We start from the raw sequence: 22,833 nt of genomic DNA on the forward strand, positions 1-22,833 counted from the left end.
TTTGTGCACTTTGATGCTTTTGTGTGAAAAGTGTTATCGAAATGCTTAAAATGCTCTAAAACGGTTTTAAATGTGATTTTAAGCACTTTGATGTTTTTGTGTAACCAAGTTTCATCGAAATGAACAAAGTGGTCTAAAACGTCTCTAAATTCGAGTTGAAGCTATTCTAAGCACTTTGGTGTTTTTATGTGAAAAAGTTTTGTCGAATTGCACAAAATGGTCTAAGACATTTTCAAAGCATTAAGCTATTTTGTGCAATTTGATGTTTTTGTGTGAAAAGTTTTATCGAAATGCACAAAATGGTCTAAAACGTTTCTAAATGCGATTTGAAAGTAATTTGTGCACTTTGATGTTTTTGTGTGAAAAGTTTTATCGAAATGCTCAAAATGCTCTAAAACGGTTTTAAATGTGAATTTAAGCACTTTGAGGTTTTTGTGTAACCAAGTTTCATCGAAATGCACAAAATGGTCTAAAACGTCTCCAAATGCGATTTGAAGCATTTCTAAGCACTTTGGTGTTTTATGTTAACAAGTTTTTTCGGAAATCACAAAATGGTCTAAAACGTCTCTAAATGCGATTTGAAGCTATTCTAAGCACTTTGGTGTTTTTATGTGAAAAGTTTTGTCGAATTGCACAAAATGGTCTAAGACATTTTCAAAGCATTAAGCTATTTTGTGCAATTTGATGTTTTTGTGTGAAAAGTTTTATCGAAATGCACAAAATGGTCTAAAACGTCTCTAAATGCGATTTGAAAGTAATTTGTGCACTTTGATGTTTTTGTGTGAAAAGTTTTATCGAAATGCTCAAAATGCTCTAAAACGGTTTTAAATGTGATTTTAAGCACTTTGATGCTTTTGTGAAACCGAGTTTCATCGAAGTGCACAACATGGTCTAAAACGTCTCCAAATGCGATTTGAAGCTATTTTTTGCCCCTTGATGCTTTTGTGTGAAAAGTTTTATGAAAATGCTCAAAATGCTCTAAAACGGTTTTAAATGTGATTTTAAGCACTTTGATGTTTTTGTGTAACCAAGTTTCATCGAAATGCACAAAATGGTCTAAAACGTCTCCAAAAGCAATTTGAAGCTATTCTAAGCACTTCGATGTTTTTATGTTAAAAAGTGTTTTCGAAATGCACATTAATGGTCTAAAACGTTTCCAAATGCGATTTGAAGCTATTCTGTGCACTTTGATGTTTCTGTGTGAAAAGTTTTATCGACATGCTCAAAATGGTCTAAAACGTTTTCAAACACGATATTAAGCTATTTTGTGCAATTTCATGTTTTTGTGTGAAAAGTTTTATTGAAATGCACAAAATGGTCTAAAACGTCTCCAAATGCGATTTGAAGCTATTTTGTGCACTTTGATGTTTTTGTGTGAAAAGTTTTATCGAAATTCTCAAAATGGTCTAAAACGGTTTCAAATCTGATTTTATGCACTTTGATGTTTTTGTGTAACCAAGTTTCATCGAAATGCACAAAATGGTATAAAACGTCTCTAAATGCGATTTGAAGCTATTTTGTGCACTTTGATGCTTTTGTGTGAAAAGTGTTATCGAAATGCTTAAAATGCTCTAAAACGGTTTTAAATGTGATTTTAAGCACTTTGATGTTTTTGTGTAACCAAGTTTCATCGAAATGAACAAAGTGGTCTAAAACGTCTCTAAATTCGAGTTGAAGCTATTCTAAGCACTTTGGTGTTTTTATGTGAAAAAGTTTTGTCGAATTGCACAAAATGGTCTAAGACATTTTCAAAGCATTAAGCTATTTTGTGCAATTTGATGTTTTTGTGTGAAAAGTTTTATCGAAATGCACAAAATGGTCTAAAACGTTTCTAAATGCGATTTGAAAGTAATTTGTGCACTTTGATGTTTTTGTGTGAAAAGTTTTATCGAAATGCTCAAAATGCTCTAAAACGGTTTTAAATGTGAATTTAAGCACTTTGATGCTTTTGTGAAACCAAGTTTCATCGAAGTGCACAAAATGGTCTAAAACGTCTCCAAATGCGATTTGAAGCTATTTTTTGCCCCTTGATGCTTTTGTGTGAAAAGTTTTATGAAAATACTCAAAATGCTCTAAAACGGTTTTAAATGTGATTTTAAGCACTTTGATGTTTTTGTGTAACCAAGTTTCATCGAAATGCACAAAATGGTCTAAAACGTCTCCAAAAGCAATTTGAAGCTATTCTAAGCACTTCGATGTTTTTATGTTAAAAAGTGTTTTCGAAATGCACATTAATGGTATACAACGTTTCCAAATGCGATTTGAAGCTATTCTGTGCACTTTGATGTTTCTGTGTGAAAAGTTTTATCGACATGCTCAAAATGGTCTAAAACGTTTTCAAACACGATATTAAGCTATTTTGTGCAATTTCATATTTTTGTGTGAAAAGTTTTATTGAAATGCACAAAATGGTCTAAAACGTTCCAAATGCGATTTGAAGCTATTTTGTGCACTTTGATGTTTTTGTGTGAAAAGTTTTATCGAAATGCTCAAAATGGTCTAAAATGGTTTCAAATCTGATTTTATGCACTTTGATGTTTTTGTGTAACCAAGTTTCATCGAAATGCACAAAACGGTATAAAACGTCTCTAAATGCGATTTGAAGCTATTTTGTGCACTTTGATGCTTTTGTGTGAAAAGTGTTATCGAAATGCTCTAAAATGGTTTTAAATGTGATTTTAAGCACTTTGATGTTTTTGTGTAACCAAGTTTCATCGAAATGCACAAAATGGTCTAAAACGTCTCCAAAAGCAATTTGAAGCTATTCTAAGCACTTCGATGTTTTTATGTTAAAAAGTGTTTTCGAAATGCACATTAATGGTATAAAACGTTTCCAAATGCGATTTGAAGCTATTCTGTGCACTTTGATGTTTCTGTGTGAAAAGTTTTATCGACATGCTCAAAATGGTCTAAAACGTTTTCAAACACGATATTAAGCTATTTTGTGCAATTTCATGTTTTTGTGTGAAAAGTTTTATTGAAATGCACAAAATGGTCTAAAACGTCTCCAAATGCGATTTGAAGCTATTTTGTGCACTTTGATGTTTTTGTGTGAAAAGTTTTATCGAAATGCTCAAAATGGTCTAAAACGGTTTCAAATCTGATTTTATGCACTTTGATGTTTTTGTGTAACCAAGTTTCATCGAAATGCACAAAATGGTATAAAACGTCTCTAAATGCGATTTGAAGCTATTTTGTGCACTTTGATGCTTTTGTGTGAAAAGTGTTATCGAAATGCTTAAAATGCTCTAAAACGGTTTTAAATGTGATTTCAAGCACTTTGATATTTTTGTGTAACCAAGTTTCATCGAAATGCTCAAAGTGGTCTAAAACGTCTCCAAATGCGATTTGAAGATATTCTAAGCACTTTGTATTGGTCTTTTTATGTTAACACATTTTTTCGAAATCCATAAAATGGTCTAAAACGTCTCCAAATGCAATTTGAAGCTATTCTGTACACATTGATATTTTGTGTAACCAAGTTTCATCGAAGTGCTTAGAATAGCTTCAAATCGCATTTGGAGACGTTTTAGACCATTTTTGTGATTTTCGAAAAAACTTTTAAACATAAAAACACCAAATTGCTTAGAAATTCTTCAAATCGCATTTGGAGACGTTTTAGACCATTTTGTGCATTTCGATAAAACTTGGTTACACAAAAACATCAAAGTGCTTAAAATCACATTTGAAACCGTTTTAGACCATTTTGAGCATTTCGATAAAACTTTTCACACAAAAACATCAAAGTGTACAAAATAGCTTCAAATCGCATTTAGAGAGGTTTTAGACCATTTTGTGCATTTCGATAAAACTTTTCACACAAAAACATCAAATTGCACCAAATAGCTTAATATCGTGTTTGAAAACGTTTTAAACCATTTTGAGCATGTCGATAAAACTTTTCATGAAGCAAGATTTGGTTCAACAAGTCAAAGATATGGTTGGCTTCACAGAGGAGCCTGATGAGGGCCAGTCCTATATGCCTGTGTGGTCGGATGATGAGCTCCCCGCTGCACAAACAGCACAACGCATTGATGAGTACACAAGTGGGCCAGAGGAAGTAGTTACAGATAGTCAAACCAGTGATTTTGCTGACTTAGCAGCTGAATTTCGTACAGCCAAACTTACAGGGCCAGCTGTGGATGATAAATTGGCTACAATTGTAAGTGACCTGATTAGTGGAAGGATACCCCCTGCAAAGATGACTGAGCTTACTGGAAAATATCTTCGACCACTCAACTGTGAAATGCTAATCACACCCAAGGTGAACTTACCTGTGTGGGGCCAGTTGAAACCTTCTACCAGGACCAATGATGTTGGGTTGCAGAAAGTGCAGGCACTGTTCGTAAACTCTATGTATGCTCTGCTCCAAGCATGTCACAAGGCCTCAGGTGATTTGAAAACTACATTGACGCATGCACTGGTTATAGCGCTGACTGCAAACCGGGAATTTAACCTGAAGCGAAGGGAGATGTTAAAACCAGACCTTAACGCACGATTTGTTGCACTCTGTGGGGTTACAACTCCCATAACTACAGAGCTCTTTGGAGATGATGTTACCAAACAGATAGACGATCTCTTCAAATCAAACAAACTTGGCGAGAAATTATCAGGTGCTAGATGAGGTCGAAAAAAACAGAACCGGGTAAATATAGAGTAATTTTCAACCTTAAGGAACTTAATGAGTATGTCACTTATAGGCATTTAAAAGTGGACACGATAGATTCGGCAATAAAGCTTATGAAGCCGGGGTGTTTTATGTCATCCATCGACCTCCGGGACGCTTATTATTCGGTGCCTATTGCAGCAAAGTATAGACGGTTTCTTACTCCTCGCTTAACATGGTTAGGTCAGCGTTAGCATGTTGCTTCACTGACTATCAGGGCAGGGAGGACCGACCCCTTACACATCATGTACTAGTGACCAAGTATATGAAAGGGGTTTTTAATTGCCGGTCTCCGGCTCCAAGGTACGCAGTTACCTGGGACGCTAACATTGTTCTAGATTACTTAGCTCTAATGCAGCCATTAGATAAGTTGTCACTTAGGGATTTATCGTATAAACTAGTCATGTTGATGGCTCTAACGTCAGGGCAGAGATGCAATATGCTGGCGGGACTAGACACTAAGAGTATGATAAAGTCGGAAAACAGCTTTGATTTTTCAATTACTGTACTTGCTAAACAGGACCGGCCCAATAAACTTTTTTCATCCCTAAGATTTAAGAAATATTCAAAACAGGAATTGTGTGTGTTTAATAGCCTCGAATCATATTTTGACCGTACACAGCCACTGAGAAGCGAGTCAAAACTGTGGATCTCGTATGTTAGACCATTTAAATCCGTTGGGGTTAGCACCATTGGCAGATGGCTTAAAACACTACTGGGCCTAGCAGGAATTGATACAGCTATGTTTACTGCACATAGTACAAGGGCAGCTAGTGCTTCTAAAGCCAGTAGGTCTATCCCGGTGGATGAAATTTTAAAACACATAGGTTGGGCCTCTGCTACTACGTTTAACAGGTATTAGAATAAGCCAATTGATAATAGTAACAAAAATGCATATGATGTTGCAGTATTACAATAGAGCAATAAAAATAACGTTGGCATGGCAACAAGTATTCTGTGTTGGATAATTTGTTCTTGTGTTCACTCTGCTTTAAAGTCTCATGGGAACCCGGAAGTTGCGTCACTGTTGATATGGTAGAATGGAAAATTAAACGAGGCTCACCTGTAAGGTGAAGTTTGATGTAAATTCTATCATATCAGCAGTGGCACTTCTGAGTTAACATGCCCTTCCCTATTAGCTACCCGCCCTTATCGGGTTTTTCTTACCACGTCGGATCGTGCACACAAGGATTTGAAGTCTGATCTTAGCGGACACTGGTCGTGCCTCTCATGTTAGCCCAGAAGTGCCACTGCTGATATGGTAGAATTTACATCAAAATTCACCTTACAGGTAAGCCTCGTTTAATTAGGTTATATTATCATGCATATAACCTCTTGATTCTGTCAAAATCTTAGTTTATTTATTCTTTCCTTAGCATTATTTTGTCCGTGAATTATCTTGATATCAGTTTCATCTAGCTAAGTCAATTTTTCAGAGTATATTCCTTATGGCCAGGAATCGATGTGGTTATGTTTTCACGGTGCGCAATCAAACATTACGTGGTCTACGCGCGATTTAACGAAATCACGTTTGTAATCATATCTTCACAAGCATGAATCATTTATAAACAAAATTTGGTACTCATAAATTTCAGGTCATATTTCATCATATGGCAATACAATTACGTGCGTAGCGCATATAATGCATGCGTACGCGCGCTTAAAATTTTCAAAATTGTCAGAATTTATTTTCGATGAAATTAGAGTACGTTTCAGGCAATTTTAAGCGTTTAAAAAATTACCATAAGTGCGCAGATTTTTGCACGCGCACTGCGCGTCAAACGTTGATGCGCACTTTTTTGTCCGATTACTGTTGTATAACCTTTCTTTAATAATATCATCATATTTTATTCACTTTTCAAAGCGAAACAGCGTTATACGAGCACGTCGAAAAGTGACAGGCTACGCACGTGTAAGAAAATATGCTAAAATTAAAATTAATATATATCGTTAGAATGCTCGGGAACAACTATTTTTTATTTCATTTTCTTGAAGTGTATGTATCATATGTATGATTTATTATGAAATTAGGAGAAAAAAAGTTGAATAAGTCATCATTAATGGCAAATTAAATTTAAAAAAAATAATTTTGACAATCAAACAAATTATAACATTTTCTTCTTAGGCCGAAATAACAAACTTAACATTAACTTTCTTCCTTAAGAAGTTCATATATTAAAGTTAAAAGTATATAGTTTGACAGTGCATCATGTTTTTTAATTTTTAAAGATGTCATCATAGTAAAAAATTAATCTATCTTCACCAAAGTGGTTATTGCATAGTAAATACATGGAAGAATCTTTCTACAACTTCTAGTCAGTTGTGTATGGCTCGGTGGTCTGTGCTCGTGTCTATGGCATTCAAGGTACCGAGATCGAGTCTCACCTTGGGAAACGAAACGAAATAAGTTTTTTTTTATTATCCGTATTTTTTGTTCAATTTTATTTCTTAGTGTATAAATTATACATTTATAATGAAATCTAGATAAAAAGTAACTTATGTCTTTATTAATATATGTAACAACAAATGTGGTTTATGACATTATACGCAGAGGGATCTTTGATCGGATTGTGATACCGGCTATTGTATTCGCGTTAGCAAGGTCCTATCATATATTATAAATAATTAAAGATTCTGAGAAAAACAATCAATCAATATATCTTTAAAAAATCAATTATCTTTATTTAAATCAATGCATATAACCTATAATTCGTCATAGTGACGAATTAAATCTAGTTTTCAATTATTTTTCATTGATTGATAATTCATTTCATATAAATAGACTATTATCAGCTCCTCGGTCATCTACTGGTTTGTGGCGTAACGGGTAATACTCAGGTCTGAGTGCTCTCATTAGTGGGTTTGAACCTCTAGGGATATTTCTTTTTTCTTTTTTTTTTAATTGAAAATAAAATTTTTTTTTTAAATGAGATATTTTGAGGGTTGTAAATGTCAGGCCTAAAGAAGTGGACCTTTTTTAAAATCGGAAACAAAGTTGCATGGCATTATTTTTCATTGATTGATCATTAATTTCATATTATCAGCACTTCAGTCATCTACTGGTTTGTGGCGTTACGGGTAATACCCAGGCTTGAGTGCTCTCAGTAGCAGGTTCCAACCTCTATGGATATTGTTTTTTTTTCTTATTGAAAATAAATATTTTTTTTGAAAATGAGATATTTTGAGGGTTGTAAATGTCAGGCCTAAACAAATGGATCTTTTTTAAAATCAGAAACAAAGTTGCATGGCATTATTTTTCATTGATTGATCATTCATTTCATATAAATAGACTATTATCAGCTCTTCAGTCATCTGCTGGTTTGTGGCGTAACGGGTAATGCTCAGGTTTGAGTGCTCGGAGTAGTGGGTCGAACCTCTAGGGATATTTTTTTTATTTTTTTTTTAAATTGAAAATAAATATGGTTTTTAAAAGTGAGATATTTTGAGGGTTGTAAATGTCAGGCCTAAACAAGTGAAAATTTTTTTCAATCAGAAACAAAGTTGCATGGCATTATTTTTCATTGATTGATCATTCATTTCATAGAAATAGACTATTATCAGCTCTTCAGTCATCTATTGGTTTGTGGCGTAACGGGTAATGCTCAGGTTTGAGTGCTCTCAGCAGTGGGTTCGAACCTATACGTGTATTTTTTTCTTTTTTTTTTATTGAAAATAAATATTGTTTTTGAAAGTGAGATATTTTGAGGGTTGCAACTGTCAAGCCTAAACAAGTGAACCTTTTTTAAAATCAGAAACAAAGTTGCATGGCATTATTTTTCATTGATTGATCATCTATTTCATATAAATAGAGTATTATCAGCTCTTCAGTCATTTACTGGTTTGCGGCGTAACGGGTAATGCTCAAGTTTGTGTGCTCTCAGCATTGGGTTCGAACCTCTACGGATATTTTTATTTTTTTATTATTATTTTGTTTAATTGAAAATAAATATTGATTTTGAAATCAAATACATGTAAAAAGACTGCCATAAAGCCTCCTAAAGAAGACAATGTGCTCCTTCATATTCAGTACTCGTGGGTGAACTTCTTTTCCACCTGGAGTTCTTTTCGAGAGCTGATGGGTTCCCGCCCGGAAAATGTTTTATTTACATGATTTGAACAATATTCTAATGTAAATATTAACAGCATCAAAATTTAACAGTGTGGCGTGTTGACCGCGAATGATTAACATATTATCTTCCCCATAATACACGTGCACAAGCTCATTTGCATAACAACCACGACGGCATACCAAACTGTAAAAATGGTACTTTACATGATTTGAAATTATATGAAACAAAATATATAAGACTAACAAGGAGAAAAGAGCTTGTCCCCGGAAAGTGCACCTATTCATTGAAATATGAAATTAAATATTAGGTCTCCAGTAGGCCTACTAGCGCACCATGTTTGGGGCTGAGCTAATAATGAAAATAGAGCCCAGAATTGCACTTATACTTATACTTATTACCATACATAATCACCTATGATATTAATGATATTTGTTAAAAATGCAACTATCCCGATGCTCAAAAGTTTAGGTAGAGTTTTCTACTTCAAAAACTCGACTTCGTATATGCCTAAGGCCTAGCCCGGCGGCGGAATTAGTCTAATTTTCGAAATCGGTCTGGAAATCGGCATCTTTGCAAATGTTCTATATTTGATCTATTTCATTCTCCATTAACCCCATACAAAAATCATCGGAGACAAATTATCTGTTTAAAAAATGTTTATTCTGGGACGGTGCGGCCATACACACCAACTACCATCCATAAATGTTTATTCATAACATTCAATATCTTGCATTAATCGGACATTTCGCTACCAATGTAGCAACATTGATTAACAAAATCAAAATTCAACAGTGTGGCGTGTTGACCGCGAATTACTAACAATACCATCTTTCCCACTACACCTGCAAAAACTCATTTGCATAATAACAAACGGCATACCAAACTACGGTGAGACATACATTCTCTTCTAAACACGTAATGAAGATAAATTAATTTCTTTTTGCATTAAATTGAGGGTGCTAAACATAAAATTTACGAGATCAAATACATGTAGCGAAAGCCAAAAAAAATTTAAAAATGTGCTCTCCCTGCCTCAGCACTAAGGCCCTGCCACAGCATTGGGGTCGTTTCCACCACATCATCACCAGATGCATTGCTAGTGCCTTCGCAAGTTTTGTGGTGGAAAGGGAGACGTAAATTCTGTGAACCCCAAACACAGTTGGTCGCATACCTTTAACTCTATTCCACCGACCAGCGTGGGAATCGAACCCACTACATACGAGTTCTCAACACGACGCTCAGTCGTCTGAGCTAACTGGCCATTTTGGTTTTAACAAGGTTAATATGATATTTATGACGTAATGATGAATTGCGTAATACACTTATAAATAGACTATTATAAACTGTTCTGCCGTGTACTACTTTATGGAATAACGGATAATGCTCAGTTTTGAGTGCTCCCAGTAGTGGGTTCGAACCTGTAAGGATATTTTTTTTTTATTTGAAAATAAATATTGTTTTTGAAAGTGAGATATTTTGAGGGGTTGTAAATGTCAGGCCTAAACAAGTGGACCTTTTTTAAAATCAGAAACAAAGTTGCATGGCATTATTTTTCAATGATTGATCATTCATTTTTATATAAATAGACTATCTTCAGTCATCTACTGGTTTGTGGCGTAACGGGTAATGCTCAGGTTTGAGTGCTCTCCGTAGTGGGTTCGAACCTCTACGGGAATTTATTTTTTTTTTTTTATTATTATTGGAAATAAATATTGTTTTTCAAAGTGAGATATTTTTATGGTTGTAAATGTCAAGCCTAAACAAGTGGACCTTTTTTAAAATCAGAAACAAAGTTTCATGGCATTATTTTTCATTGATTGATCATTAATTTCATATTATCAGCTCTTCAGTCACCTACTGGTTTGTGGCGTAACGGGTAATACCCAGGTTTGAGTGCTCTTAGTAGCGGGTTCCAACTTCTAGGGATATTGCTTTTTTTTTTTTTATTTGAAAATAAATATTGTTTTTGAAAGTGAGATATTGTTATAGTTGTAAATGTCAGGCCAAACAAGTTGACATTTTTTAAAATCAGAAACAAAGTTGCATAACATTATTTTTCATTGATTGATCATTCATTTCATATTATCAGCTCTTCAGTCACCTACTGGTTTGTGGCGTAACGGGTAATACCCAGGTTTGAGTGCTCTCAGTAGCGGCTTCGAAACTCTAGGGATATTTCTTTTTTCTTTTTTTTTTAATTGAAAATAAATATTTTTATTGAAAGTGAGATATTTTGAGGGTTCTAAATGTCAGGCCTAAACAAGTGGACCTTTTTTAAAATCAGAAACAAAGTTGCATGGCATTATTTTTCATTGATTGATCATCTATTTCATATAAATAGACCATTATCAGCTCTTTGGTCATCTGCTGGTTTGCGGCGTAACGGGTAATGCTCAGGCTTGAGTGATTTCAATAGTGGGTTCGAACTTCTAGGGATATTTTTTTTCTTTTTTTTTATTTGAAAATAAATATTGTTTTTGAAAGTGAGATATTGTTATAGTTGTAAATATCAGGCCTAAACAAGTGGACCTTTTTTAAAATCAGAAACAAAGTTGCATAACATTATTTTTCATTGATTAATCATTTATTTCATATAAATAGACTTTTGACACATGTGAGCCCGATAAACAAATACAAGGAAACAAGTATTGGTTGTAAAGTTATTTAATATGAATGGCAAGTCATCGTTGCAGCATGCACGTAAAAGGAAAACATAAAAAAGGAACATTGGGATGCTCCGAAAGGGCCAAAACACATGTCTCAAAATCGTAATTGAAAACAAAATAGAGAGGGAGTGGAGGGAGGGAAGTGAAAATTTTTTTACTTAGCCAAAAACTGGCGTGGTAATCTGTTGACAGCGTGAGGTGAAGATGATTGCGAGGGCGCGCCGCAATCACGTGATTTTGACACATGTGAGCCCGATAAACAAATACAAGGAAACAAGTATTGGTTGTAAAGTTATTTAATATGAATGGCAAGTCATCGTTGCAGCATGCACGTAAAAGGAAAACATAAAAAAGGAACATTGGGATGCTCTGAAAGGGCCAACACAGTTGGCAACGAAGGGGCCAACGAAGCAGCCCAAATTAAGTGCAGGTAGAACCGATGACAAGCCATTCAGATGATGGTGCAACATATGTTGACACCCAGAACGTATAGAAACTATCTACATAGTCTACCTTGAGCAACATGTGTTGACTTCAGTACCCGGTTGACCATTAGCGCCTGATAGGTGGAGCAACGAAATATTGACATCGAAAAACATATAGAAACACCTACATTAGTCTACCTGGAGCAACATGTGTTGACTCCAGTACATGTTTAAACATTTTAATTAGGTAGGCAGTGCAACCAAATGTTGGCACCGAAAAACGTATAAAAAAAATCTACATTAGTCTGCCTGGGGCAACATGTGTTGACTCCAGTACGCGTTTGAGAATTGAGTTTAATAAACGGTGCAACCATCTTGACACCGAAAACATATAAATAACTTATTAGTCTACCTGGAGCAACGTGTTGACTCCGATTGAACATATGATTATAATTGGCGGTGCAACCTATGCTGTCACCGAAAGAAAACAAAAATGAAATAAGTAAAACGATATACAGAAAAAATAAGTATCGCACTTTGTGCTGATCTCACGAGCTTGAACCGTCAAACTCGCTATTCAGTAGATAAACCCAATCCACGACAAAAAATACTGCAACACAATCACTTGTTGACTGACTCTTTAATACAGCAAATTCAGCCATAAACAGGGTGAACTGAAATTAAGCATACTTAAATCCAGCTCCAAATAGTAATAATATACATAACATAAATATAAAACTATCTGCAAAACAGATCAAACGTAGCGCCCTCTTACGGAGGTGTACATGCCTAAAGAACATATTAAACAAAGTCATCAAATAATCAACAGCGCCCTCATACGGACGTACTACTTCTATAGATATGGCATACAAAATAGAACACCGCCCTCTACACGGAGACTCGTGTTTATCGCCATGCTGTTCGAGCGATCGTATACGATTCAATCTACGCAGGCCTAGGCCTACGACCACAATGTAGTATAGCATTAATAATCTAGGCCACTACTGTGGTTCATATAATTCTAATTATTGTAATATAATACTCTAACAACTTACAAGCAATGTGCGGCCTACTAGTTTAGTAAATTACACACTATCTCGGCTCAATAAGACATTTAGAAGCCGAACTCTAGAACACATGTAGTCAATGCGAAACTTATAACATGGATCGTATTTACATACGCCCTCTCTCGGAAAGGAACGATGCAGCTAAAATAGGAGCAACACACTCCCCGTCTGGTATCTAAAGGATACCATTCATATCAAAAAGGTAAAACATAAACAAAGTAACAAAGGAATATGACATAATATTCATTATAATAATGTTCAATGTAACTCTTAAGGAGTCGGCATTATCAGTACCAATTCACTAATCGGTCTTGCAAAGGTTTTCAGTTCTCCACCTCTATAAACATTCACTTCAACTCTCCTAACTCGTCCGTCTGATCCTTCAATTGCTTTAACGATTCGTCCCATAGGCCAATCATTTCTGACGGTGTCTTTCTCCTTTAGAAGAACAATATCTCCTTCCTTTATATTCCTCTTTTCCTGTTGCCACTTGCTTCTGTTCTGAAGTGTAGGGATATAGTCTCTTTTCCATTTTGACCAAAATTTGTTAGCCAAGTGCTGTACCGTTCGCCACTGCTTACCATACAAATCAGCATTACAAAACGCTCCAGGAGGTGCTGCGAATGGTTGAGACTTTTGAGTAAGTAGAGTGTTTGGTGATATTATTTGTGGTGATTCAGGATCAGTAGAGACTTCTACTAAGGGTCGTGCATTAATAATTCCTGATACTTCTGCCATTAGTGTTACCAGGACTTCGTGGGTTAACTTGGTTTCTCCAAGATCTCTAAACATACCATCTATAATCTTCCTTGCTACTCCAATCATACGTTCCCAACTTCCTCCCATATGGGATGCATGAGGCGGGTTGAACACCCACTCACATTCACGGGTCAATAGATAGCGTTTAATTTTATCTTGTCCTTCTTTCTGAATACTTTCACCCAAGATATTGCACGCACCAACAAAATTCGTCCCACAATCTGACCGTAGTTGTTTCGCAGGACCTCTTATCGCAAAGAATCTTCTAAGGGCGTTCAAGCAGCTTGAGGTATCCATACACTCTATCACCTCTATATGGACAGCCCGACTACACATGCAAGTAAACAAAATGGCCCATCGTTTTCCGTTTGCTTGTCCACCCCTTGTGCGCCGTGTTCGTACCATCCAAGGACCGAATACGTCAAGCCCTACATATGTGAATGGGGGAGCTGATGTTAAGCGTTCCTTAGGTAAATCAGCCATTTTCTGTGTCTCTTGCTTTCCTCTCTGCTTCTTGCAAACTACACACTTTCCAAGCTCCTTTGAGATTGACCTCTTGCCACCTATTATCCAGAAGCCTTCACTACGTATTCTGCCATGTGTTAGGTGTCTGCCTTGGTGTTGAACTTGTTGGTGGTAGTGGCGGATGATTAATGTTGTGACATGGTGATGTTTGGGAAGAATCATAGGATGCGCTCCTTCTTCGGCTAGTCCCATTTCTAAACGTCCTCCAACTCGCATGACTCCCTCCAAATAAGGTGTAAGCTTTACTAGCGTACTTGTCTTGGGAAGATGTTTTCCATTCTTCATGTGATTGATTTCAGCTGTGAATTCATCAAGTTGAGCACATTTCACTACAATCTGTTTTGCCTTAATCAATACAGGTGGTGGAATCATGCATACATGCCACCCACTACAGTCTTTTTTCTTGGTTTCTGTGAATGTACAAGCAATATGCACAAGACTTCCAATTGCTCGCACAAGATTTCCCCAATTCGAAAATCTGCTAAATCGCTTGGATCCCAGTGATTTGGCTGACTGAACTTCTGTAGCACTGGTAGTTACGACAGGTCTTACTTCGGGATCCTCTTCAATTTCACTGATGTCACAGACCGTTGTGTTTCTCTCACACGAGTTCTTATTAAGTAGGAATCTTGGTCCTTGAATCCATGCTGAGTTCTGTAAGTCTTTAGCCTTGATGGATCTTGTAGCTTGATCGGCTGGGTTTATGTCTGTTTTAACATATTTCCATTGTTCTGGTTTGGTCGACTGAAGAATCTGATCCACTCTGTTTGCCACGTACATGTAGAACCTACGGGTTTTATTTGTGATATAACCGAGAACGACCTTGCTATCGGTGTAAAAATGTGTGGCATCCAAGTTAAAATCCAATTCAGTCTTAACACATTTTGCGACTCCTGCGGCAAGTACTGCTCCGCACAACTCTAACCGTGGTATTGATGTCGCAGCTTTAGGTGCTAGCTTTGCCTTTCCAACAACAAAACTTAAGTGAACTTCTCCCACTTTATCAGTAATTCTGAGGTAAGACACAGCGCCAATGGCTGTGTTAGAAGCATCGGAGAATGTGTGGAGTTCTCTCTGGATGGACTGGTTTGATGGAAATGATGTATAAGGACGAGGAATCAGAACATCTGACAGTTGAACTATGGAGCTTCGCCACTTCTGCCATGAATCATGTAGCTGTTTCGGTAATGGCTCATCCCAATCTATGTATTGATCCTTTGTCATTTCCCTTAACAGCCTTCTTCCCTCTATAATGACGGGTGACGCAAAGCCGATTGGGTCATATATGCTGTTGATTTCTGACAGCACTCCTCGCTTAGTGAATGCCTTGCTGCTAACCTCCGTAATAGAGAAAGTAAAGGCATCTCACTTGACATCCCACAGTACCCCTAATGACCTTTGCGTAAGAGGAGCGTCAGATCCGAGATCGAGGTTGCACATGTTACTTGCTACATCTTGAGGTGAGAAAGCCGCTATCACTTTTGCATCGTTTGAGACAATTTTATGTAATCGTAAATTAGCTGTGGCTAACATGGCTTGTGTGCGCTTGAGCAGGTCGATCGCCTCATCTGAAGTAGCTAAAGACTTCAGCCCATCATCGACATAAAAATTCTTCTCCACGAACTCTCTTGCATCTGCGCCAAACTCGCTCTCTCCTTCTTGTGCAGTCTTTCTCAGTCCTAGCGTAGCAACAGCTGGAGAAGGTTTGTTTCCGAAGATGTGAACTTTCATCCGATACGTTCTCAATACTTTGCTGGGGTCGTTGTCTTCGAACCACAGGAACCGAAGAAAATCTCTGTGTTCTTCCACGACTTGAAATGAGTAGAACATTTGCTCAATGTCTGCTACAAACGCCACAGGATCCTGCCTGAACCGTATCAATACACCAAGCAACCCATTTACCAGATCTGGTCCACTCATTAACACGTTGTTAAGTGATGTATCTTGGAATTGCGCACTGGAATCAAAAACCACCCGGATCTTCCCTGGCTTTTGTGGATGGTACACACCAAAGTGTGGTAAATACCAGCACTCTTCATCATGACTGTCATCTTCGACGAGCTCAGCATGTTGCTTTGAGAATACTTTCTCCAAGAACGCTAAGTAGTGAGCTTTCATCTCTGGCTTCTTATCCAGTGTGCGAATAAGAGACTGCATACGATTCATTGCTTGCTGCTTGTTGTTGGGTAACCTTTTTCTTTCTTCTCGAAAAGGAAGTGGGGCTATCCAATTTCCTTGTTCACCTCGTTTCATCTCTTTTCCCATAAGTTGCACAAACTCCACATCTTCTCTGGACATTCCATACTGCTCGTCATCTTCTTTCTGTTGGAATACATTACCACCGAGTACGTCACAGCTGCGTTGCAGGGTTATTTCCTTCGCACTGATCATTCCTTTACAAGTTGTAAACATGGCGGATGGCCTACCATTTCTCAAAACCTTTATATGGTTTCTGTTGGCGGTGACAACATTCTTTTGGTGGGCTCCACCTAAGCAGACGTCGCCAATAACCATCCAGCCTAGATCAAGTCGTTGGCCCCATGGAGAGTGATTTGGTCCATTGCGTACTTCTCGGACTTTATGAGCTTGAGCAGCATCTCGGCCGAGCAGTATGGTAATATTTGCATTCTCATCCAAGGGTGGTATCTTGTCCGCAATATCCTTCAAGTGAGGAAAATTGCTGGCTGTCTCTGGAGTGGGAATTTCTGCCTTGTTCCCAGGTATGTCATTACATTCAAGTAGCGATGGGGCTGCTATTCTTGTTTTACCATCCATGGACTCAATTATCAGCTTCTCCAGTTTTCGGCCTTGAACTTCAGCCGCTCCCGAACAAGTCTTCAAAGTATACGACGTAAGTCTTGCATTGATATTAAAAAGGTCGAATACCTCACTCTTGGCCAACGAGCGATTGCTTTGGTCGTCTAGTATAATGTAGGTTTTTATGAAAGTGTTAGGATGGTCTTCTAAATGAATTTTTGCTAAACAAATTTTAGCACACGATCGGCTCAGCCCAATTCCACCGCAGACATCCGTACATGTAGTACTTACTACTTTGTCTCTTTCCTTCGTCTTCTGCGACTCTGTCCCCTGCTCCCCGCCATTTGCCTTCTCACCTTTCGCCTTTTGCTCCATTTTTACTTGCTCCCCGCCATTTGCCTTTTGCTCCGCTTTTACTTGTTCTCCGCCATTCGCCTTCTGCAAACGGTCACCATGGAATACAGTCGGATGACGATCACTACCGCATTCTCCACACCTGACATTTCTATCACAATTCCTAGCCATGTGTGATGTAGACGAGAGACATCGGAAACATACTTGGTTTTCCTTAAGGAATGACTTCTTAGCAGCATAAGTCTTGGCCAGAAAGTTTCTACAGTCTACCAACGGATGCTGACCATTGTGTAGCGGACACATCCCTTCAGATTTATTCACCTCAGTCATTCTCACATTTACAGTTGAACGTTGCGTGGTCTTAGGACGGTAACCTGTCTGTGTACGGTAGTTTCCCGGTGTATCAGTTTTGACCTCATCAACAGTTCCTCTTGGGACATCAGGATCACGTTGGATGTGAGCCATCTCACTTAGAAACTCTGTGAAAATGCTGAAATTCGGGAACGTTTTCATTTTCCTTTTATGTTTTGCGACCTTTTCTCTCCATTTATTAATTATGAAGTGTGGTAACTTCTCTACAATTGGTTTAATACCATGAGGAGTGTTTAACGTAATCAGATGGGGTAGCTCCTGCATTTGAGCAACTGCATCTCCACACAAATCAGCCAGTTCTTGGAGTGCGGTCAAATCACCTGCTTTGAATCTTCTGTATTTGGTAAGTCTCAGGATAATTTCAGCTGATATTAAGGTTTGGTTCCCGAACCTGTCTTCTAGCTCAGTCCAGGCCTCATGATATGCCTTGTCAACATCTTCAACATGCCTTAGTCGGAATCGATCAACCAAAACTTTTGCTTCGCCAGTAGTATATTTACACAGGAATGATAGCTTTTCAACAGTGTCCACACAGGCTGTTTTCACCATAGCTTCAAAGGATCTTTTCCACGGAAGAAACATTATTGGATCCCCAGAATAAATATCCGGTTCTTGCAAGGGTAATCGCTGACGTGCCAATATTCGAATGTACTCCTGCATATGATTTGGTTCGTAAGATCTAGCTCCAGGATTAAGAGTAGACATTGGTACCTCTACAGCATTGTTTAGATAATTTTCTACCCGCTGACTGGGTTCCATCTTTGGAAGTTCGTTAAGCACCTCTGCCATTCTTTGACTGGGTACTGCATCTTGGGGTGCGCCTTGCACCTCTTCCATCTGATTATTGCTTTCTAACTGTGAAAGCTCTTCCTCAATATCTTCAAAAGATATATGTTGCAATTCTGCTTGAAGGACATTGGCTCTAGCCTGTGCTGCAGCCATTTCTTCTTCTTTCTCTACTTCGTCTATGTCTAACATAGCTTTAGCTGCTTCCATTTCAGCCTTCAACGCCTCTAACTTGGCGGCACTCTTCTTCTTTGCAAATGTAACACGAGCTTTCGCTACAGCAGCATCAGCACGAGCTTGTGCAGCAGATACTTCTAATGATGACACTGACTGCGATGATGCCTTCGATCTATGGCTCCTTGACCCTATTGACCTTGCTTCATCTCTCGCACCATCACGTCTTCTACTAGAAGTCGACATTGCTTTTCACTGTGCTGACCTCACGAGCTTGAACCGTCAAACTCGCTATTCAGTAGATAAACCCAATCCACGACAAAAAATACTGCAACACAATCACTTGTTGACTGACTCTTTAATACAGCAAATTCAGCCATAAACAGGGTGAACTGAAATTAAGCATACTTAAATCCAGCTCCAAATAGTAATAATATACATAACATAAATATAAAACTATCTGCAAAACAGATCAAACGTAGCGCCCTCTTACGGAGGTGTACATGCCTAAAGAACATATTAAACAAAGTCATCAAATAATCAACAGCGCCCTCATACGGACGTACTACTTCTATAGATACGGCATACAAAATAGAACACCGCCCTCTACACGGAGACTCGTGTTTATCGCCATGCTGTTCGAGCGATCGTATACGATTCAATCTACGCAGGCCTAGGCCTACGACCACAATGTAGTATAGCATTAATAATCTAGGCCACTACTGTGGTTCATATAATTCTAATTATTGTAATATAATACTCTAACAACTTACAAGCAATGTGCGGCCTACTAGTTTAGTAAATTACACACTATCTCGGCACAATAAGACATTTAGAAGCCGAACTCTAGAACACATGTAGTCAATGCGAAACTTATAACATGGATCCTATTTACATACGCCCTCTCTCGGAAAGGAACGATGCAGCTAAAATAGGAGCAACACACACTTTGTTTAAGCTTGACGCTTAATACCCAGTCATGCTTAGGAAATATGCCAACCAGTCAGCACCCATATTTACAACGCGGTATTTGACAAAGTTATGTGGTTCGACCATCGTCCAAAAGTCATAATGTCTTGGTGAGAGTGTCCAAGTTGGTGAAGGTCGGTAGCTCGACCGATTCTGAAAGAATGAGTGTTAAACTGTGTATGTTCCAGACTAGCATGGCGAGCTAATTGTTTATAGCATTAGTGTGTGTTCTGCAGCCTTGAAGACTACTGCTTCACTGGCTCTGAGGCATGCGAAGTAACATATTATGAACAAGGCTCTGTATAGGATGAATTCGTATTTGGATTTCATGCTACCTCGCATTATGTCCAATTAGCGTTACAAGAATGTCGGAAGTGACCGGCGGTCTGATCGGTTTGGATGGAGAGTTCGTTTTTTGTTTCGCTACTCCTCTGCATAAATTGCTGACTGCTGGATTTGCGGTAGGGTCTTCCATAAATGATACCCTGTGCACGAATGACACTGCGCTAAGGTAGTTTCGAATCGTGGAAATCGCCAGTGCATTTTTAGTCAGCTTACTTACATAGAGAACAATTGTTTGTGGAGTCGCTGGTAGCGGAAGGCTTAGTGATTTTCTGAATTGGTTAAAATGGTGCCATTTGCTTTTATAGTTACTAGCGGTTCCTTTGCTTAATGAGTTAATTCCACATTAGCTCTCGTGTGAGGATCTTGAGTTGTTTAGTGGTTCGAAGTAGATTGGTTGTAAGTGCTTTGGTATCTTTAGCGGTGTGCGGTTCATACTGTGCTCCTCTAGCATGGCCTCCGTTTCCTGAAAACGAGAAAGAGCGTCACATATCCTGTTTTGCTTACCAGGGATGTGCCTGGCTGTAAACTGAATGTTGTTTAGTAGTAACAAAAGGACGATAGCGCGAACCACTCTCATGACCTTTTCGTTTGATGACGATTTTTTGTTAAGCACATATACATCAGCTAGGTTATCACAGTGGAAAGCTACATGGGTGGTGGCTAGCTGTTTTGCAAAAATCGAAAGCATGACATAGATGGGGAAAATTTCGAGAACCATGATGTCGAACATTTTCCAAGATTCCGGCCAGCGGCCTTGAATCCAGAACTTTTGGAAGGTCGCACCAAGTGCGGTTTTTGAGGCATCAGAGGAGAAATGTACACGCTGCGAGTCAAATTTTTGTGGGGGTAAAAAATGGTAACGCCATTGTGTTTGCTAAAAAAGTCGGCCCAAATTTGGAGATCCTCCTTTGCTGAGTCAGAAAGGTGAGTAGTTGAAAAGAGGTTAGTTAGACCGGCCGTTAGGGCATAAAGCCTTCTTAGGAACGCCAGTCCAGAGGGTATAACCCAGGTGGCAAATTGTGGCTTTTCAAAGAGATTGGAGGGCTCTCAATGTAGTTGAGTGAAGTTTTGAACTTTAAAGGGAGTAACGTAATTTTATTATCTCAGATGGAAGCCTGTCTTACATTTTCTGTAAATCAAGTTCAGTACCCAGGAAGGAAATGGTGGTGGTGGGTGAAATTGTTTTGTGCGGTGCTAGAGGTATTCCACCGCGGTCAGCAAGCGCCTTGGATATCTTCAAGGAGTTCGCACACAGTTGGTGTGTGTCTTCAATGACGAGGATGTCGTCTAATATTTTCACGTTATTGGGATGTTTTAACTTTTTTATAAGGAAAAATTTCACTCCGTCAGAAAACTTATTGAATATTTGACACGAAGATCCGCCGCCTTGGGGAAGCGTTTTATCGTAGTAATACTGGCCTAACCACGTGAAACCTGTGAGGTGATATTGAGTGGGATGTAAATGTATTAGTCTGTATGCGTCACTGGTGTCCTTCTTAGCCATGAATGCCGGGTGATTGTGTATGTCAATTATGTCTATTGCGTTGGCAATTGTTTCGTAATGAACTGTTATGCAAAACCCAGGGATGTTGTGATTGACAGCGTTTGAGTCGTAGGGATAGGAGAGGTTGTGGAGGATACGACATTTTTCAGGTACGGAATTTCCGGAAGGTTGTTGATGATAGGTTGGGAGTTAGTTGCTGTAAAAGCAGCCCCATGTAAGGTAGAAGCCATGAGAGAAACATTGGGTTAAGTAAGCGTGGTGTTTGTAACCAGATAGGAGTGCGCTTATTCTAGTGGGAATTATTGGGATCCCGAGCACTGAAAAACGAGTGGCGATACTGACAGTTTGTCTGGACACATCTATTGAGTCTGTTATGGTAGGAGAAGCCGAGTGGACGCTCCACGGTTGGATGTGTTAGAGGTTTATGGTTAGCTCGTTGCGTCTAGTTTATGCAGGAGGTCGGCTCGAACCGATGACCAAGAGCAAAGTGTGTACTCAGTAGCCATTTGAAATTATCAGTCGTAAAAGTACCATTAATTTGGATGACTGCGCATGAGGTATTTAATATACTTAAAATAATTTAAGATGTCCTGCGTATATTTACTTAAATACAATTGTGGCAAAGTCGTAAAAGGCCTAGTGCCAGTTGTGTTCGTTTGAGATGCGGCATTTGGGCTTAGGCACAAGTTCAAAGGTACCAGTGAACGTTAGCGTCAAAGCTTCCGCTGCGCTGTTGAAGTCGAGCAGATTGTGCAGCTCGATGAATTTGTGGGAGATTATTTTCTCTTTAAGTTTTTGACAAGGTAGGGGGTTTGAGGAAGAGAGCTGCCGGTAGGTTCGGCTTACCGACATTAATCTCAACCACAGAAGTTACCAGGGTTTCGACGATATGCCTCATGTCCTTTAATTCTTTATTTATGTCAAATTCAGGTACTGGCACGGTTCTCTTTTTTTTTTTGGTGCCGTATTTTTTACCTCTTGTTAGTTCTTTTCCGTCCTGACATAGTGTATCTGTAAGAAAATCTTTGTGCAATTAAGACGGAAAGAAAAATGTGTGTGGACAGGGGAAAAGGGCCCTGCAACCATGTTAAAGGAGTGAAAAAAAAGATTGGAGACAAAGTCAGCATTGGGGTAGTGAATGGACCAGCATGAGTCATTTAAAGAAATGCTGTACTTAGAGGAGGGTGATAAGACACCACCGCCGTATGGGGTGATAGTAGGGGGACCAGCATGAGTCATATAACCAGCATGAGTCATATAATGAATGCTGTACTTAAGAGCATGAGTGATAAAACACCGCCGTATGTGGGGGTAGTTAATGAACCAGCATAAGTAATTATGTGGTGGTAGTAGGGGAACCAGCATGAGTCATATAATGAATGCTGTACTTAAGA

General features: G+C 38.4%; 2 protein-coding genes and 1 pseudogene across 2 annotated transcripts; 1 reads left to right on the top strand and 2 right to left on the bottom strand.

Moving 5' to 3' along the window:
• Nucleotides 1–4,841: 4,841 nt before the first annotated feature.
• On the top strand, nt 4,842–5,585 carry LOC140055424 (uncharacterized; annotated as a pseudogene).
• Nucleotides 5,586–13,164: 7,579 nt separating this feature from the next.
• LOC140055425 (uncharacterized) lies at nt 13,165–15,402 on the bottom strand. The gene has a single exon (XM_072100762.1). The coding sequence runs from the start codon at nt 15,400–15,402 to the stop codon at nt 13,165–13,167; it is 2,238 nt and encodes a 745-aa protein (XP_071956863.1).
• A 141-nt stretch (nt 15,403–15,543) lies between these two features.
• Nucleotides 15,544–18,657, bottom strand: LOC140055426 (uncharacterized). Its single transcript, XM_072100764.1, has one exon. It carries the CDS (start codon nt 18,655–18,657, stop codon nt 15,544–15,546), a length of 3,114 nt encoding a protein of 1,037 aa, XP_071956865.1.
• Between the last annotated feature and the right edge of the window lie 4,176 nt (nt 18,658–22,833).

This window comes from Antedon mediterranea, chromosome 7 (assembly GCF_964355755.1).
Source record: "Antedon mediterranea chromosome 7, ecAntMedi1.1, whole genome shotgun sequence".
Taxonomy (NCBI): Eukaryota; Metazoa; Echinodermata; class Crinoidea; order Comatulida; family Antedonidae; genus Antedon; species Antedon mediterranea.

What these genes read in the sequence shown, in the direction of transcription:
- LOC140055425 (XM_072100762.1), bottom strand. Translation starts at nt 15,402, where the DNA reads ATGACAAAGGATCAATACATAGATTGGGATGAGCCATTACCGAAACAG.
- LOC140055426 (XM_072100764.1), bottom strand. Translation starts at nt 18,657, where the DNA reads ATGGAAGCAGCTAAAGCTATGTTAGACATAGACGAAGTAGAGAAAGAA.